This window comes from Ceratotherium simum, chromosome 21 (assembly GCF_057802395.1).
Source record: "Ceratotherium simum simum isolate JZ-2026a chromosome 21, ASM5780239v1, whole genome shotgun sequence".
In the NCBI taxonomy this organism is placed as follows: domain Eukaryota; kingdom Metazoa; phylum Chordata; class Mammalia; order Perissodactyla; family Rhinocerotidae; genus Ceratotherium; species Ceratotherium simum.
This window is the reverse complement of record NC_141920.1, coordinates 18,044,263-18,064,931: the sequence shown is the minus strand read 5'-3', so window position 1 is coordinate 18,064,931 and position 20,669 is coordinate 18,044,263. Positions and strand designations below refer to the sequence as shown.

General features: G+C 42.7%; 1 protein-coding gene across 1 annotated transcript in view; it reads right to left on the bottom strand.

Moving 5' to 3' along the window:
• PTPRT (protein tyrosine phosphatase receptor type T) overlaps positions 1–20,669 on the bottom strand; it is a 1,015,836-nt gene that overhangs the window by 636,905 nt on the left and 358,262 nt on the right. Inside the window, exons 4-5 of the mRNA XM_087445249.1 lie at positions 14,951–15,032; positions 6,266–6,381 (exon numbers count right to left, since the gene is read on the bottom strand). Of these exons, the coding sequence (XP_087301375.1) occupies positions 6,266–6,381; positions 14,951–15,032 (198 nt within the window). The remainder of the gene's footprint in view (positions 1–6,265; positions 6,382–14,950; positions 15,033–20,669) is intronic.

The window sequence follows — 20,669 nt, the reverse complement described above, 5'->3', positions numbered from 1 at the left end:
TCAGTGTGTGAGGGGAAATTTCCAGGTCAGAGTTGGCCAGGATCCTCAAAGATGAGCTGCACAGGATGGGGGAGGAGGAGGTCCATGCATCAGGTGCAGATGAATTGGAGAGAAGGCAACCTTCTGCAAATCCAAAGCCCAGCTAGATTTTCATCCCCTGGGTTGCCGTAAAGATGTGTTTTTTAATCTGGGGCATCTACAGGTGAAAAGAAGGAAATGTGATGATGGTTCCAAGACTGTAAATACACTAAAAACCATGAAATTGTAGACTTACTGAACTTTAGAGTTTGCAAATTACATCTCAATAAAGCTATTAATAAAAGATTGGGGTTTCCTAAGCACGGGGTTCCTCATCTATGACACAGGCCCAATGTACACAAACCCTACTGGATCCACCCCCACATCGTCCCCATGGGACTTAGGGGGGACAAGGGAAACTGTTGCAAACATGAAGCTCACACTGCCTGCTGTGCAGTGAATAATGACTTCCTTTGTCTCTGACCCAGGAGACTCACATCTTCTGCCAGCATCTATGAAATAGCAGGCTAACACATTAGCTTGCAAATAAGGTAAAAACTCAGACCCTTCCCAGTCATGGACAGATGATTTCATGGAACCAAGAGGGCAGGAAGGTTTTCAAGGAGAGAGCAGTCAGCATCATCTATCGCTGAAGAAGAGTCAAGTATAAGGACTAATAATAACAATGTAATAATAATAAGCACCATTGGCTTTAGCAATAGGAGAACACTGGTGACCTTCACAAGGGTCACTTCTGGGAAGAAGCGGGAACTGAATAAAGCCATCACATTCAAGAAATTTGGCTAAGAAGGGGAGAAGAGAAGTAAAAAGGGAACCAGAGGGGAGCAATTTCCAATATTGCAAGGGTATTTTTATTTCATTGATTTTGCTTGTAGATTTGAGAAATTCAAATCTATTTAAGTATCTAGTACAGTGTAAATTAGAGAAGTGTAAATATGTGCTAAAGAAATGAATTTATTTTTTTTAATAGGAAGCCATCTGTACAGAAGGAAATGCTGGCATGATGACACAAAGTGACAGGACTACAGGGTGAGCAAGGAAAGACACCCAGAACTTAAGAATATGACACAGACCTACCTTCAAATCCTGCCTACACTGCTCACTCCCTGTGGGACTTTGACCTGTTTGACTCATTGACCCCTCTAAGGCTCAGTCTCTTCATTATAAAATGGGGCTAAAAATAGCATCTACCTGAAAGACTGGTTATGAGAATTAAATACATCATATGTGTAACCACTCAATCAACATTAGCTGTTATGAGTATTATCGTTAATTTATCATTATTGTTTAGTTGTGGTGCGGCCACTAGGTTTCCAAGAGAAGTCCCACGTGGAAGAGACACCTGGTACAGATGTAGACAGGAGGAGGAGGAGCTGGTTCCAGAACACTCACAGTCCTGGGAGCCAGCGGTAGCCCTTTGGGGACCTGGAAAATAGGTTTACTGGAAGAATCGGCCGCAGTAAGAACTGACATGTCTGCTTATCTCCTCAGCCCTGGTGTGGCTGCTGTCGAGCTGATGCGCTCCCAGGGAAGGAGCCTTTTCCTGCCAGATTAGGGTCTGCTCTCTGTCTAATGCCCACGATTTGTCTAAACACATATGCTGCCCCTACTGAGATCTGTGCAGAGCCTTTGGACACATGGCCTCATTTCTGAGACTCTTTGAACAGTACTTGTTGTACAAACCCCCAGTGGAGCAAATCCTTTGTAGGGAGGGCTGGAAATTAGCCCTGCAGTGGGGCTGACAGGGCCTGCTCTGGAGCCCTTGAGAAGTGGAAGCATGTGGCCCCATGAGCCATGGTATTCCGTAAAGACCAGATGATGCACACAAAATATTTCTACACTTCTTCCTGGATGAACAGTGTCTGATGGAGGTGATGAGGGTGTGGGGGAACCTGAGGGTAATTTTACCCATCTTGTCAGTGGGGGGCCAGGGCTTCAGCTTCTGTTGGAATTAGCTACCCCAACACCCTGCCAAGGCTTCCTACCATGCTTCGAATATTCTGTATCTAGAAAAAGTGACCATTTTTCTCCTTTTTAGTAGCATTTTTTTCTATTTATATTAGTTACCTATATTCATTTTAGAGTATTTGTACGAAACAGAAAAGATTAAAAATGAAAATAAAAAGCATAATCTACCATCACAATCAATTATTGTCTTGATATGTGTTGTATAGTGTTATATGTATTTATATAAATATGTATATATTTGTTAGTATAAATGTGTTTATTATGTATATGTTTGTTTTTGATTAAAAAGTAATATATTGGGCCGGCTCCGTGGCTTAGCGGTTAAGTGCGCGCGCTCTGATGCTGGCGGCCCGGGTTTGGATCCCGGGCGCGCCCCGAGGCACCACTTCTCCGTCCAGCGCGAGGCCGAGTCCCACGTACAGCAACTAGAAGGATGTGAACCTATGACATACAACTATCTGCTGGGGCTTTGGGGGGAAAAAATGAATAAATAAAATCTTTAAAAAAAAAAAAAAAGTAATATATTGAACGTATTAATTGTTTTTTAACTTGTTCTTTTCACTTAAACACATATTGTGAAAATGTCACTAAATATACTTCTATAACCTGACGCTTAATGACTCCATTCCAGCGTTTACTTAATCAGTCCCTTTTGCTGGACATTTAGGTTGTTTTCAGTTTTTCATCCTGTTGAACACACTTGCAGATAAATTTTCTCCCTGTCTCTGGTTGTTTTCTTAGGTAAATGCCCATAAGTAAAATTACTTCTTGGAAGAATGTGCACATTTAAGGTTTTAGATATCTATTGCCAAATTATCTTCCAGAAAAGATGTACCCACATACATTCACTGTGCTACACTGATAATTCTGTCAGTACAGTTCCACCTGGTTGGACCCTGAATGTTGTTCTCTTTTTTCTTTTTTTAAAGGACTCTCCAAACTGTAGACTAGACTCAGATTGCACACCATCTACTTGCTTGAAAAATTACAAGTTTGTATTCCTGGGGCCAGTGTATCACATAAGAAATAAACAAGTTATGACTGAAGCTATAAACCTTCCATTATAGACCATGGCATTATACTCTTCACCTGAAGGAGAAATCAACCCAGAACAAGATGAGTTTGTTTATAACTTTTATTGTCCTTTATCAGCCTTTTCCCCGAAGGACTAGAATTGTTCTAGGCTCAGGTTTACACATTTCTGCACAGGTTCTAGCCATTGATTCTTAAGTAGTTTTGCACTGTAATTCCATGAAAGCCAGCCGGGTCTTCTAAAGAGCATATAAAGTTTCCAGGGGGGGTGTAAAACAGGGGTATGGGCTGGTCTTCCTTTTTAACTTATTAATTTATGATCTGAAACCACTTACAGATAAGCAGGCTATAGATTCCCGCTCTATAGAAAGGAAGGCAAGCATTCTCTACAACACAGGTGATAGGGATTTATTTCAAACTATGAGCCCACCACCTGCTCCCTAACCATTGCCAGAAAGAAGGGCCACTGACATACTATTCTGGAAAGAAAGTCACTGTCTTTGTTTCCCCGACTTAAAAACTAGTGGATAAAAAAGTTTCTACCTTTGGTGACTTAGTGATTCCTCAGCTTATCTTGGAAGCTACAGCAAGAAGTAGCATTGTTGAAAGCTAGACCTGCTGTAGGTGTCTTGTGGAGACGCTTGGTCACGATGTGCTTATTTCACTTGCTTTGGAAATTCTCAGGCTAAGTCACCCCAGCCCAGTTACATGAACAGAACTTTGGCGAGTCTGTAGACTGCTCCTCTAGGCACTGAATCAGATACAAAGCAATATTTTATGAGAAATCCACCACTGCCTTAGCCAGTCTTGGGTCAGGGCTGCAGCTGTCTCCTGGTGGCAGATGTCATGACAGGCGCCTCATATTCCATAGAAAGATGTTAACCTACTTCCAACCACACTGTTGAATACACAACTGGACTTAACTAGCCAAGCAGGCATTTGCCAGAGAGCATAGCATAAACCATCCACCTCCCAATATTTCCTGTAATATAGATGAGGGAGACTACGTTTTGGGAGGTTTCCTTGAAAAAATAGTTGTTGAATCTATTCAATCACCAGATACATTTAAAGTATCCCAGGATGGAGATGGGTTAGCAGAGAGTGGGGACCTCTGCCATATCGTATTGCCCACCTCACCCCTTCTGTCTTCAGCCATGCCCCTAAATTGCTTTTACATAGACCGTCATTATGCGAAACAAGCCTATGGAACTCACTTGTGTGCCCTCAATACGACCGTGGTGGAGAACGCCGTTCCTTACATCAACACACTGTTTTCTTTAGGAGGACTCCTGGGAACCATCCCTGTCTGGCCCATGTGAACAACAACTAGAATTTTCCCGAGCAATTGGTTTCTGTTTATCTCGTAGACATTGTGAACTGTACTGTATATATGACAAGTTTCCTTTATTCCGTCGGTGGCTATGCTGCTGTAGGCTCTGCTTGTGACCCACCAGTAAGTAGCAGATATAAAGAAATGCGGTTTTAGCATTATTACCAGTTCCAGTGTGTTCTTTTCCTCCTATCTCATGTCGCCTCACTTTTAATTTATGCTATCTTGTCACGCTTTATGTCCCATTGTAAGCCACCTGAAAAACGTTTTGTGCAATGAGACTTGGTTTACACTGAAAAGTAGATAAATAAATAAGTTGTGGAAGCGCTCCACACCACGTGTTTCTATCTATCGTCTTCCAAACTTCCATTACATTCTGCTTTAACATCCTTCCGCCGACAGGCCCAAGTTTAGGGAATGCAACTCAGAACCATAGCAATAACGATCACAGAATAATTGGAAAACCCAAATAGAGGTGCTGAAAGTACTGTGACTGTTTCATCTCGTTTTCGTGACCCAACCCAGGCAATGCTATTGAAATGACAGAGCACCTTGGGAGCCTGATGCACTTTAATACTAACTATAATGAAAAGAGAAAATAGCACTACTTAATATTTGAGTGACTGACTGTGCTCTCTTTGTGTGTAGACAGCCCAGGGAAGCAAGAGAGGCAGGCATTACTGTTATTTTCATTCCACTGTCCTGCTAAGGAGCAAAGAGGAGCTGTTAGCCCCTGGAGGTGCTCTCTCTGCAGGGGGATTTTCCAACTGCAGGAAATGGGCTCAATTCCAACAAGAGAAGGGACACCATGAACTCCCATCACAGCGAGCCGGGCACGGGTGAGGGACCAACATCCAAACTACGGCAGTCAGAAGAGATGGAAGAGATCTTTTAACATATGAATTGAGGGTAACTGGAGTTAGCTTCTTTCAAGCAATATTCTTGTTTCCTTGAACCAGAGGTGATGTCTTTCCAGAGCTATGCTCTCCAATAAGACTTTCTGCAATGTCGGATATGTTCTCTATCTGGATTTCTCCAACCCGGTGGCCACTAGATGCACATGGCTATCATGCCCTTGAAATGTGGCTAGTGTGACTGGGCCTGTCAAAATCTGAATTTTGCATTTATTTTAATTAATTTAAATTTAAATAGCCACAGTAAAGTTAACAAGGTTGCAGGGTACAAGATCAATATGTGAAAGTCAATTGTATTTCTATATACTAGTGATGAAAAATCAGAAATTGAGACTTTTTATAAATGCCTTTTACAATGAGATCAAAAAATATGAGACACTTAGGGATAAGTCTGACAAAAGATGTGCAAGATCTGTACACCGAAAATTACAAAACCTGGCTGAGTGAAATTACTGAAGATCTTAAGTGAAGAAATATACCACGTTCATGGTCAGAAGGCTCAGTATTGCTAAGATGTCAGTTTTCCCCAAAGTGATCTATAGATTCAATACAATCAATCCCCACCAAAATCCCAACGGGCTTTTTTGTGGAAATTGACAAACTGATTCTAAAAGCCATATGGAAATGGAAATGTACCCAGAATCTAAAATATTCAGTTTGTCTCAGCCCTGGGAGTCTGGGCTTAAAGGACAAAGTTGGTTAGAGGGCAGTTTGGAAAGGTCATAGTTGGCAAATTCTAGTTCTGGCACTTGTATGTTTGTGGTCTCATTTTCTCCATCTGTAAAATGGGCATATTGATGCTGACATAACAGAATTAGAGCTAAGATTTAACAAGATCACAGATGCAGAGCATCATCCAAAGCACAGAGATACTTAAAAAATATCCCTTCCCCTTCCCCACCAAGCCCTTCATCACAGCACACACCCTCTTCTCTTATAAAGGGATGGGCAGGTGTGAGGAGCGGGCCTCTCCCATCCTTACCTGGAGCCAAAGTTTGTCATGCTGAGACCACTTCCCGCCAGCAATGCACTGAAACGTGGCATTCTGCCCCACGTTCACCTCGACATTTTGGAGCCGCAGAAAGTGAGGTGCTTTTCCTAAGAGAGAAACCAAAGAGCACATGAGGACAGAATTCAACAGCCTGCACCACTTCCCTGTTGGTAGATGAGAGCTCAAGATGGGCACTGGGCAGGGTGGAATTTGTGCCTGGGAAGTGCCCTGGCTCAGTGAAGAGCTACTGTTAATTGATAACTTGCCATGCGCTAGGAAATGTTCTAAGAGCTTCACATGCATCCTCTCACTTAAACCTCACAAAAATCCATGAGGTGCGCAGTATCTCCATTTCACAGATCAGAAAATTAAGGTTCTGAGGGGTTCCATAGTTTGGCACAGTCAGACAGCCAGAAAGGAGGGTAGCTAAGATATGAATCCAGGTCTCTGAGAACTTCAAATCCATATTATTAGCTGCTGGGCAATACCGCCATGTTTGAAAGAAGAAATTGGGTTGGAGGGGGGTTCACCATAGAAGATTCCTCCCTGTAGCCTGGGTGAGCAGAAAGAAGAAAGCAGAAGTGAAGCACCTTTGGGCCTGAGATCTCCACACCTGGCCTTGGTGATGATGCTGATGATGCAGATGATGAGGAAGGCAAAGAGTGGAGAAGGGAGAAAAGGCAGAGGAGAACACTAGTAGCTTCCATTCGCTTAGCACTTACTATGTGATGGGTGTCATGTGCAATGTCTATACACAGTAACTAATCTAACCCAATGCAGTTATTAGTGCTATTATCTCTGTTTCACAGTGAGTGAACCGAGGCACAGAGAATTCAAGAAATGTTCAGCGTCTACACTCTTTACTCTAAGCTATAGTATCTCCTAAGGATGGGAGGGAGGTGGGACATTTACTCTGGAGACTTGGCATAACAGGAGAAAGGACTTTCAAAAGAAACTCACAATGTCCATAAGCAATCAATTCCAGAATTAAACACATGTTTATGTTGGGTAACTTGGGTTCATCACTTTCCTAGTTTGTGGAGACAGGTTCTCACCTATGTAAGCTCTCCAAAGATGAGTGGGTTGATAACCTATGTCTAGAAGAATGCGTTTCTTCATTGAAGCACAAAAGTGCCGAGGATCCCTACCGCATGAATCAAATCAATGATGAACCAGGCATCGACTACCCCAGAATGAGATCAAAAGGAGAGTTGTTAAGAGGATCAAGGAGGCTCAACACAAGCCGTTGGTCATCTTTCCAGAAGGAGTCAAATATCCAGAGAGATAAATAATAACAATAATAGCATTTATTGAAAGCTCCTACAATGCCAGGCAGTGTGATAAATGCTTTACATGTTTTATCTAATTTAACTTCATAACATTTCTGCAAAGCAGACACTAGTATTATTCCTCTTTTAGAGAAGCAGAAACCAAGGCTCACCAAGTGTAATTTGCCCAAAGCTACACAGCATTAATGACAGAAAAAGAATTCAGTCCGCGTCCATTTTAACCCAAAGCTCAGCATTTAACTAGCCCATTCTCTTGCATCCTGGCAATGGAAGGTCAGTGGCGTCACTGGAGCCCAGGGTCCAAGAAAGGGCTCGTGGGCAAGGCTGTGCTGACTCCCCAGGCTCCTCTTGTTGTTCCCAAATATTTTTTCACAAGGGATCCCTTTCCTCGCCATTTGTCCCCATGGCCTTCACGCTTTGAACTATCTTATCTGGTCCACCAAACTGTGTCACCACCTGTAAGGCTCAGCAAAAGCCAAGAACCTTGGCATGATAAGGCAGACTTGCTGCGTGAAAACATGTACCTTCTGCTCAGGTTTTTAAACAAATAACAACAGCTCAGCAACCCCTCAGGCTACTTTCAGGAGCCCACGACTAGAGTGGCGTCGACAGTCTGGAGGGCCAGGGAAGACCTCTCCTTGTGGGCTTCTCAGAGTTGAAGATTCCTGCATCCAGTCAACCTGACAAATGTCATGCTGCTTTGATTGTCTGAAATTGTTTCCTTTTTGCTCTGCTGTATAATTTTGTAAAATTATTTTTGGAACTATCAGTTCAAGTCAATTCTTCAAGGGGGAAGAGAGTGAATCCTGTAAGCCAATTTATGCCACGGGTCTATAGGGGTAAGGAACATCTACTCTGTGTAGGGAGGGAGCGCAGAGTCTTAGCTGCAATGTTGCAAGGGTTTGTGCTGGATCTTACACAGGGATGCTTCTCCTGACCCCTAGGGTACACTGGGCAAGTGGCTTAACCTCTGGGACATGAGCAGTTAGAAATGGATCTTCTCTCGATCAATGTCCCTGCTTGCTTCTGACTCCTCCCTTCTCCTTCTAAGCCGCAGACCTTTTGCCTTAATTCTTTCATCATCTACCCCACTCCTCTCTCCCTTCAAGGTTCAGTGGTAGAGAATTTAGAGGCTTAATGGCCCCTAGTGTTAATATTCTGGTGAAACATGGATGGTTTACAGCAGACATGTTGAACCCATGCACCTACAGGAGCCAGAGAGTTATGTAAATGAATAAGTCGTTCAGTCGGAAAACAAAGCAAAAACACCACCTTCTTGCCCATCATTCATTTTCCCACTTTACATAGAGACCTGGATAAAATAGATTTCTCTATACAGACATGCATCACTTAATGACGGGGATACGTTCTGAGAAATGCATCGTTAGGCTATTTCATCGTTGTGCGAACACCATACAGTGTACTTACACAAACCTAGATGGTATAGCCTACTACGCACTTAGTCTATATGGTACTAATCTTATGGGACCACTGTCGTATACTCGGTCCGTCACTGACTGCAATGTCGTTACGCAGTGCATGACTGTGTAAGAAAATCATTGCAAGCACAGTAATAACTGGTATCTGACCCAGCCCCAGCATTGAGGAGGCAAGAAGGAGTGGTGGGGACTTAGGAGAACTGGATAAAGACTCCATGCCCATTGAAAGGGCGCAGGTTACTTAAATCCAGCAGATGGAGGCCATGCGAGAGTGCTTTGCTCAGGGTAGCCAGTCATCCGATTTCTCAAGGCAAGTAAGAAATCCAGGTTTTATGTGAAATCTCTCACTCTAAAGTCTTGACTGAATTTTATTAAAACACCATGCAGACTTAACAAAACACGTCTGCAGATGTGCTCTTTAAGTTTGTGGTTTCTGTTACCCAGCTCTTATGTAAGTCATCTGGAGCAATTCCCACTGGCCAGTCTTGCCTAAACTAAAGCCATAAATCCAGTGATGCCCCCACCCAGCATGCCCTCCAAGCGTCACGCTGCAGGATCATGTGAATGCTGGCCCTAGATGGTGGTTCCTAACACAGGAACTTATCCAGACCACCCTCCTGCTTAGCACTCTCTCCACGTGCCTGACTCTTGTCTCTGCTCTTTGAGCCCTGGCCTCATCCCCAGCTCACGACAGATCTCTCTCTCGGGATCTTCCTTATGTTGGGGACCTGTTTGGTCCACCTCTCTGAGTTCCTGGCCTCTGTGATCCTCTTCCCATCCCCTCACTCCAGTCCAGGCCTGAGCTCTACACTCTCTCAGCTGTTCTTTTCCCCAGCATCTGCAGCTCTGGGAAAGAAATTATCCCACTAGCTTCCACTCACCAACCTTTGGCCAAACACAGTTGACCTTGGGACCCAGATCAACCACCAGCTCCTGGTTTTAAGCATTCCACGCTCACTCTCCACTGAGACCCAGCACCCCCAAAATAGGATCCCGCTGAATGGGGTTAACAGAAAACTGGCTGTGCATTTGGGGCAAACTGCCTTCATGTTGGTGACATTTAAACTCCCGCAGATGTCAGTGCTGCATCTGAAGACATATTATTGTGCCCTTTATCTCGCTCTTTAAACCTGACAGCGCTCAGTAGGAAGCCACACAATCGAGGAGAGAGTGCAGTACATACATTAGAAACGTGCTGCAGACTCTCCCTGGGCTCGGTGACATGGCCCCACAAGGTTGTGATGGAAAAAAAAAGAGTAAAAAATTCTAAAAGTCAATTTAGGAACTAGAAACTTTGAAACTGAGTGGAAAATTGTGCTGACATTTATCGCACATGGTTAAAATGGCAGTGGCCCTGCTAATGGCTAACACTGAGAAACGACGGCGGAGGGTAACTACGGCTAAAATACTTTTAGAATAACACAAAAATGTTAAATGGGCTATAAAATATAGACGAGAGGTTTCAGTTTGTAAGAGAAAATAATTTCCTTTGGGTATTACGGCTGTTGTCTGGTCACTTTTGGAAGCTGTGAGGCAAGCATTGAAAGTCATCACTTCAGCTCAAATTGATCAAGAAATACAATTGCAAATCAGGCACAAATCCCCCTGGAACTTTTGGAAAACTCAGTAGAACTGCTTATTGATAAACACTGACCATATGTTAATAGAAAAAATGTTTTGGATGACAGAAGTGGAAAATTACAAAGCCCGAGGACAGAAAGAGAATGTATATTTCTCAATATAGTTAAATTTTTAACAAACCTATGAGTGAAGTCATAAATGTATTAATATTAAGGCTGGGTTGGGGAAAAAGCACTGTCAATCTAAAGGACGGTGCAGAAACCACTAGCAGTTTGCACGACTCGTGATCCCATGAGCAGCCCCCAGGACCCACGCACGGTCGGTACCTTGGAAGGCAGCGCTCATGCTCAATTCTCCCTAACTCACGCCCCCTCAGCCTGCACTGCTCGGCAGCTTAAGCCAAAAATCTGGAAGTGCACCATTTTTGATGCCTCTGCTCCCAAACTAACCCATCAAATAGGACCAGTTGGTTCTACCTCCTAAATATATCTCTAATCTGTCCACCCCTCTCCAACTCTATGCTCCATGTTTCTTCATAGCACTGCTTGCTTACCTTCCATTATGGGCTGAATTGTGCCCCTCAAAATTCGTATGTTGAAGCCCTAACGCTCAATACCTCAGACAGTGACTGTATTTGGAGAAAGGGTCTCTAAGGGGGTGATTACAGTAAAATGAAGCTTTTAGGGTTGGCCCTAGTCCAATCTATCTGATGTCTTTACAAGAAGAAAAAATTTGAACAGAGAAAGACACATTAGGGGCATGTGCACACAGAGGAAAGAGCATATGCGGACACAGCAAGAAGGTGGCCATCTGTAAGCAAAGGAGAAAGGCATCAGGAGAAGACAACCCCGCCATCTTCATCCTGACTTCTAGCCCCTAGAACTGTGGGAAAATAAATTTCTGTCATTTAAGACATTCAGTCTGTGGCATTTTATTATAGCAGCCCTAGCAAATGAATATACCCTCTGTTACAGATCATATAATTACCTGATTATTTGTCTCATTTTCAGTCTCTTTCACTTCAATAGAAGCCCATGAGGGCACAGAATGCATCTGCGTTACACACTCCCATAACCCAGAACAGTGCCTGGCATGGAGTACATGCTCAGTAACTACATGGTAAATGATCAATGGATGTCTATCCACCACCCCGGTCCAGGCCACCACCATCTCTTGCCTGACTCCGGAACTTTCTTCCTAACAGGCCTCCCGACTTGTCTATTCCCCTTCAACTTGTTCTCCACTGAGTAGCCAGAGAGCAGAATAAATCTCATTAATACTTAAATGAGATCAAATCAACCCCCAGCATAAACCCCACCAGTGGTGCCTCCCTGCACTTACATTAAAATCTAAACTGCTCAGGATGATGCTCAGGGCCCTGTGTGGCCAGGCCCCAGCTTCCCTCCCCAAGATTTGCTCAGACGACTTTCCCCTGTGCTCCCTTTGCTCTGGATACTCCAGGAGCATCATGTTATTCCCATTGCAGGGTCTCTGCACTTGCTGTTTCCTCTGCCTAGAATGCCCCCCTCCCCAAATCATTATACGGTGAACTCCTTCCTATGATTCAGGTCTCAGCTCAGGTCACATATTCAAAGACACCGTTCCTGACCATTCTATCTAAGGAGATCCCAGTTGCTCATATTTATTATATCCATAGCACTATCACTATCTGAAATCATGTAAGTTACTATTTAATATTAGTTACTTACTTAGTGTCTTTCTTCCCTCTGTCCCTCTGCTAAGTTAACACTATGGGGACAAGGACCTAACCTATCTTGATCACTTACATATCCCCTGTGGCCAGCAGAAGTTTTTGACACGTGGCTAATGTTCTGTAATTCACTTGTTGAAAAAAAGGATGAATAAAAACCTGGACTGGACATGGACTGAGCATGGGGCTTTGGGAAGGGGCCTTTGGTGGGCCTCACTCAACTCCACATGACTCATAAGCTGTGGATAGACCCCTAAGGACTATATGCACTGCCAGTATGCATACATATAGTTAAATGGAGTTTTCCCAATTCTGGCCACTATTGCAGGGTCCTCACATTTTGATTTCTGGGAAGTTTAAGCTTAAGCCACCTGAGCGTCAAGGTTAAACTCAGTCAAAGGAATTACGCAGGAACACAGCCAGGGTCATGTCTTCCTGAGTTATATCCCATGGCCCATTTGCTGGGTAACTGGCTCTCAGCAATTCCATAACCATGCAATCCACACTCTAGGCAGGAAGAGAACGAAGCCGTCAGAAGAATCCTAAATTCAGGAGCAGCCCTAATGAGAGGAGGATTCCAAGGGGAGCCATGAGACTTGGGGGGTGGAAAGCCATCCAAATGCCCTCCAAAGAACCCTCTCCCATGGAGATTTCTCAGAAAGAAGGAAGCATTTGGCTGCAATGGCAAACCATGGACAGTGCTTGGAGTTAAGGCAAACCTTTTACCAATCTGGCCTTGAAGGTGGCTGAGGCTGAGAAAAGAGACAGCTGTAAGGTTTGGCGTCATGGTGGAGATGAAAATGCTCATTAGAGCACAGAGTTCTGGGGTCCCAGGCAAGATTCTCCAGGGAAGAAGCAAATGTCACCTACTAGAAAGAGCAAGTACAAGAATCAAGCACAGTGTAAGAAGCAGGAAGGCAGCTGGGTGCAGCAAAGGTGAGTGTCCTCTATGGGGATGGAATGCGTGTAGGGCTTGGGGAAGACTGAGACTTGTTTCAGAGAGACTGCTTCAAACTGGTGGCTGTGCAGGGTTCAGTGTGTGAGGTTAAGTGGACCGCAGGTAGAGCAGACATCTCCCAACACAGCGGCCCAGTCTGAGGTCAAAGATCATTCTCCAATGGGCAGCTGATGCTGCCTCCCAGCAGTCAGAGGGAGGGGAAGACTTAATCTTGGTGAGGAGGGCTCATCTGCATATCCACCATATAAACCCTGCATAGCTGGGGGGATTTCTGGGACCCTTTTCACACGAGGTCTGGTTCAGCAGAGACATTTGCCAGGAATGACTGAGTGGACAGACCCACCAGAGAAAATTCCAAAGACTCAGGAAGTAACCTAGATGTTAGGGATCTTAAGTCACAGTAATGGAGAGTCTAGTAGGATCTCAGTATTCCTGAGATGCTGGTTGATTTCTGGGATGGAGAGTTTTCTTGCACAGACATCAAACACGGTTATCCAAAATACCGTCTTGCTAAAAATCCCTTGGAACTTGTCCCAAATTCCTTCGAGAAGGTGATCTAAGACAATGAGTCAAACAATGGCATTCTAGTGCCAGGGGAAGGAAGTGATGTTCAAGGCTCTGACAAATTCACTGCAGCAGAAGTGGGAAGAGTCATCTTCAATTAAAGCAACATGGATGGGGCTGAAATGAGAATAGCCCCTAAATGGGAGGACTGGAAGGCATATAAGGCCAGGGCAAGTGATGTCTCTTGAAGGAACAGCAAACTGCACCATAGCCAATATAGCATGACTCACGGCTATAAGGAGAGAGAAGAGAGAACCCTACTAGGAGTTACCTGGAACCAGATGGCTGCCAAGAAACTAAATGGAAATCTCCAATCTGCAGAACACTAACAAACTAATGGGGCTGGCATATCCCAGCTATTCCTCCTAGGGGCTGCCATAATCCCCATGCACATCCTTTTGATTACAGTCCGCCCCACCAAATGTCTCTAGATATGATGTCATCTCAACTACTTGCACCCGGGACTTGTCCCCTCTGAGATTTAGTGAACTTGGGAACCACAGTTCCTTGCTCAAACACATTCAAATATCTTAGACTAAATACAGCAAAGAGAGAGAACTTCAAGGGGAAGTTGGATGGACATGAAGGAGTGGGATGCCTTTGAGCACTCTTGAAACCATACCATAAGTACTAACCACTGTGAGAAATCTCTCCCTACGCCTACACGGAGCTGATGAGTGTATTTAAAATTACTTTTAAAGGATTAATAGCTTTGGGATACTTTTCCCTGTGAGTGAACAGTGTGGTAATTTGCTCAGTGCTTTGGTGGTGTTCTTTTTTTAAGACAATTGCACAAGACTCTATCCAAAGCCCTCTAATTCTTCCACTTCAGTGGTCTGAATCCCACTAATAAACAATCAGGACTTTAGACTCCCTTAATAATGGAGAGCGATTCAAACGAAGATGTTTTGCCACTTTCTGCAAATTCCTGTAGGTGCTGCCTGTTGAAAAGGCCGGCGAAATTACGGATTTATTCAGGACTGATTGCATTGAGTATGTAAGCATTTTTGAAGGATTAAAAAAGAGAGAGAGTGAGAGATGTTTGTGAGCTGAATAAATAGGGGGGATTGCAGCCTCCAAGCTGCCCAGTCTGGCATAGAGCAAGGCTGTGTTAGGAGGAGGGAACAGACTTACTGCACGGATGAGCGAGGACCCGGACCTCGTCCACAGCGATGTAGCCAGGATGACCCTTCAAAGAGACGGATTCAAATATCACCTGCAACACACAGGGTGGGAGTCAATTTTGCAGAAGTGGTTAGAGGCATTCATCATAGGAATCTGCCCAGCCCCAAACCTTTATGTTTCTGCTTTCCATCAGAACCACCCAAAGAAGCCTTACATTAGGCTAGGATGCTACCCCGGCAATTGACTTGGATTTTCAAAACAAGGTAAAAAGGCCACACTCTGGCAACTAAGAAAAGAAAAGTCAGCCACATGGAACATTTTTAATGGCTTTCAGAAATAACACTTGGATGCAGGAAAAACACCCAAATATGGCCTGGAGACCCCAATCTGCACCTTCTCATTGTTGTTTCAAGTGAAGCACAGAGAAAAATTACTTCCTAATATCCCAACTTTCTTACAAAGGGTGAGGGAGAAGTTTACTTTCGGAGCTACCATAAGCCAAGGAGGGTTTACCCTGATTTTATTCTACATCCCCAAGGAACATATTCCATCTAAATTTCTTAATAATACCTCTGGAAAATAAGCCCCATGCACGACTGTTGGTATCCAGGAGTCCAAGGGCAACAAGTTCTTTGAATTCTCCATTCTGACTCCCACCCAAATTGCTTATTTCAGTAAAGATTTAAAACTCAGTTAGTTTATCTGTCATCTAACCTCCATCTTCACCTAGGAGTTGGGAATATCTGTGTGGACAACATGACCAACACACTTAACCTCCCTAATTCCAATGGCCTTATCTTCCGATCAACTTCAGCCACACATTCATATTTGTCCTTCTCCACTCCAGAAATTGGAAATTCCATCTTCCTGTATTTTGGCACAGCCTCCTACCCCACACTCCTCCTCCAACTCACTCCTCTTAAACCTGCTCCTCATGCTCATATTTTACCCTGGACCTCAACTTTTCTAGACTCTATAAGCCTGCCTGGACCTCCATACATTCTCAACAAGCCACCACATTGGCTCATCACCCATACCACTCTCACTAAAAGCCCCAATTCCTTCATACTCTTATTTCAACTATGGTAAGCCTATTGCAAATCTACCTTCTCCACTCTCGTACCCCACACAAATGTTCCTCTTTCAACATCCACCCACTCAATCCCAGAAGACACCCACATCTTCAAGAGGCAAGAGCAGCCGACTTCTAACTTCTAACCCATCAACCTACTACATCCATACCAACCACTGCCTCCTCTCTGCAAGGCATGCTGGTGCTCTTGAACCCTATCTCTCTCTGCTGCATCTTCCAGCTTCTTGGTTCTCCTGGATGTCTCTCTTTATCCTGTATCTCCAAACCCTCCCTTTCATCCCTGACTTGGACAGACATAAACGCTTGGGTTTCTCTTATTCTTTAAAGCTACTCTTTGGCAGCAGGTTCTTCTCTAGTACAGTTCAATTGCGTTTCAATCACATTTAAAATTCACCACAGTCTTATCTACACTCACTCTCAACACTTCCTTAATTCCCACTGTAAAACTTCAACTCACTATAATCTAGACTCTGTCCCCAACACTCAGCCCCAAACAGCTCTCATGGCAGACACCAATAATCTCTTATTTGCTAACTCCAATAGATATTTTTCAATCATTATCTTACTTAAGAAGGAAGAAAGTGCGGTACTTAGTCTCTGGATCAGAATGCCTGGGTTCCAGTCCTGGCTGTACCACTTACTAGTGTGTGACCTTGGGCAAGTTACCTACTCATCTGTAATTATAATCTATCTCACTGGGTAATTATTCAGATTAAAGGAGTTAATACACTACTTAGAATAATGTGTGGCACGTGGTAGGTTCTCAACAAATGTTTGCTATAATTATTATTAATACTTGACCATTATTCTACAACTGTCAATGTTCATAGCTTCTTCCTTTCTAGATCTCTCTGATATTTAGGCTCAGGTGACAAATCACTCTCATGGTTTTTCTCATAAATTTGGGACTATTCCACCACAGGCTTCTTTGTAAGCACTTCTCCTCCTACATCCACCCTTCAAATGTGGGCCTCCTCTACTCATTTTTTTTACTGCACACACTCTTCCTTCAATGGCTGTCAATTCACTGACAATCCCCAAGCCCAGCTCTCCTCTCTAGACCTTTCACCTGAACATCAGTCTCACTTATCCAGCTCACAGATCTGTATTTCCACCTAGATGTCACACAGATCCTCAAGCACAATCTGTATGCCACAGATCTGAGCAGCTTCCCTAGCAAACCATCTCCCTCATTGCCCAACAGGCCATCCGTCCTGAAACATGGACCTTGGTGGGTTGCACTATGACCCAACCCAGTCATTGAAGATTCAGAGTTAAGCATCTGCCTGGACTTCTCCTTCTGCCTCATTCTTCCCATTTATTTTCTTTTTGATTCTGTCTTCTTCATATTTCTCAAGTCTGCCCATGTCTTTCCATCTCTGCTATTACCTTGAACCATATGAAGTAACCATTTTGTAGGTCAAAACCAGTTGGATAGCAATGCCACTGCTCTGGTTCAAATCTTTGTTGCTTTTCATCTCTAAAACCTCGACATCCCACAAAATAGACTCTCTCCCTCCTGTCCTTTACTCCTCAGTTTAAGCCTGTGGATGGAATGTAGGGTGGGTGATGTCATCAATGGGAAAAGCTCCATGTAGAATCTTTTTGTGGTCCATGTGGTCACTCTAGGTTAGTGGATTCAGAGGTCAGTGGTCTCAGCGGGGCCCAAAGCTCCAACAGCTACAAGTGAAGAGGGAACTGATGGAGAGGGTGACGATGGCTGTGAAGAGGCAGCTTCCTTGGGTGGTAAGACCTATCACTGAGACAATACATGGCTGCCTGAGAATTATGTAAAGTGACTTCGGAATGACAGTCACACCAAACATAGAGCAGCTGGCACCTGCATGACAACCACTCTGGAAGAGGGATTCACTAGGATAGAAGAGTCCTTCTGAGAGACTTAAAAACAAAATTGTGCAGTGGGTAGGGGGAAAGTTTGCAGAAATATAAGTGTGATAGCTGCCTCATCCTGCAGAGGAGGAAGTCAACAGAAGACCTTACTATAAAGAATTATGTGTCTAATTATATTTTTAATAATTCAAAGAAAACCAAAAGCAAAGTCTATCAGAAAAAAATTTTTAAAAATACACATAAAATATGTTTAAAAAAATACCATGAAAGCATTCAAATTGTGTAATAAAAATGACAAAATTAAGAAAAAAATATTTCTGTTGTGACAATAAATATAAATGGGTTAAAATGGAGAAAAGCCTTCAGACTATCTAAATAAGCAAAGTCTAATTGTATGCTATAAGATAAACACCTAAAACAGAATGACTCAGTAACCTTAAGAATATAACAAGTTGAACAAAGACATAACAAGGAAATGCAAGTAAACAGAAAACAGTTGTTGCAAAAATAATGTAAAAGCATCAAAGTAGAATTTAAATTAAAAAGAAAACTAAACACCAGTAAGTGAACTAAAACGGTCATTTTAAAAAAATGCATGAGTCAACAGACTTAAAAGGAGAAAATGATGGGGGAAAAAACAAACAGTACTTGAAGACTTTAACCCATACCTTAGACTCTGACCAATCAAATAGGAAAAAATGAAGATATTAAGTGAGTATATAATATGAATAATAATGTATTTACTAGACATGTTAATGAATATAAAGAGAGAATGAAATTTCTGTTCAAATGCACATGGATTATTTACAAAAGATTATATAATAGGCTAAAGTATAACTTCAATAAATCCCTCAAAGAAGAAATTGTAAGGTTTCAGTCTATACATTTTCTACCCAAATTCACTAAAGCTAGAAATTAATGACAAAAGCTTAAAAGTCAATTTCTTAAAATTGAAATATTGTATATTTCTTAAACATGCAATACTTTCTCAATAACTATGATGTCAAAGTTCGTTTTGTATGTTAACAAAAGTCTGAAACACAATTAAAAGTCAAATGGCAAGTTGAGAATAATATCTGTAATACATATGCTAGCTAAAAGGTAAATATCATGTTTTGTGTAAAGGATTCTTAAGAATCAGCAAAATAAACTCTCCAAAAGAAAACTGGCAAGTGACTTCAACAGGTAATTCACAAAAGATAAAGTAGGAATGGTAATAATTTATTGAAGGCAATTTTTTCTTTTAATGACACTAGAGAGATTATGGTGGATGAATATATTCTTATTTACACTTTTCTGGAGTTTTCAAATTTTCTATAATAAATATGTGCTATTTTATATTTACAACAAAAACTAAATGCTTTAAAGTGCATTATATTTTCCTATCTCTCCGCCCATTCTAGTATCGCTATGTCATGCACCTCTGTGCAATGAACTCCACTACAGCACCTATCACTCCGTATTATAATTGCTTGTTCATGAAGTATTTCATTCCACCAACTTTAAATCCATTGGGAACAGGAACAGTGTCTTCATTCGGTCATTCATTCATTCAATATTTTCAGAGACCCTCCTCTGTACCAAACACTGAGACACATGCTGGGGCTATTGAAGTGAACAAGACAATTAGGGTCCTAACCCTGATAAACTTCACATTCTAGTGACTTGAGATGGAAATTAAACAAATAAATATGTAACATTAAACTCATTTGGTGATTGGTGTCATGAAGGAAATAAACCAAAGATTGTGATTAAGAGGAACTAAGGAGGGTCTACTTTCCTTCGAGTGGTCAGGAAAGAACTCTAAGGAGGTGATAAATTAAGGTGAGACCAGAGGGATGAAAGCAGACGGTTGAGGAAGAGGTGGTGGCAAGTGCAAAGCCCATGAGGCAGGGAAGAGCTTGGGATGATCAAGGAATATGAGAATGAGACTAGTGTGGCTGCGATATAGCGAGTGAGCTAGAGAGGCACAACGCAAGGCTGCAGTGTCGGGCTGGGGTCAGATGACGTGGAGTCTTACAAGAATAGTAGGGAGCTTGTATTTTCTTCTAAGTCACTGAAAGATTTAAAGCAGGGAAGTGACATAATCTAATTTACATTTTAAAAAGATCATTCTGGTTGTTCTGTGGAAATTGGGAGGTAGGCAGCTGAGCAAGAATGAAACAAATAGACCTATCAATTGCTATTGTAGCCATCCAATCAAAAGACGAGATGATTTTGATGATAGTGGTGGCTATGGAGAATAAAGATGTCGATGGTTTGAGAGATATTTTCAAGATAGAGATGAAAATAATCACTGTTAGATTAAGACGGGAGGAGTGGCTATGGAGAATAAAGATGTCGATGGTTTGAGAGATATTTTCAAGATAGAGATGAAAATAATCACTGTTAGATTAAGAGGGGAGGAGTGGAAGAAAGAGAAGACTCAGTGAGGACTCTTCAGTTTGGGGCTTGAGCTTCTAGGCTGATTCTGGTGTCATTTATTGACATAGAGAAGATGACATGATGAACATGTGTGCACCGGCAGGGCTATGTCAAGATTTCTCTTGGCCATGTAAGTTTGAGATGCCAATTAAACCTCTTAATGGATATGTTGAGGAGGAAGCTGGCATTATGTTTCCGGAGCTCATGGCTAATTTAGGACCAGAGTTACAAACATGGTAGCTTCAGCAGCTAAATGTCATTTCAAGCTATAGAACTAGATGAGGTCATCTTGGAAGACAGAGTAGACAGTTCAGAGAAGAGGGCTAGGGCCCAAGGCCAAGTGCTAAAAAACCCAATAGA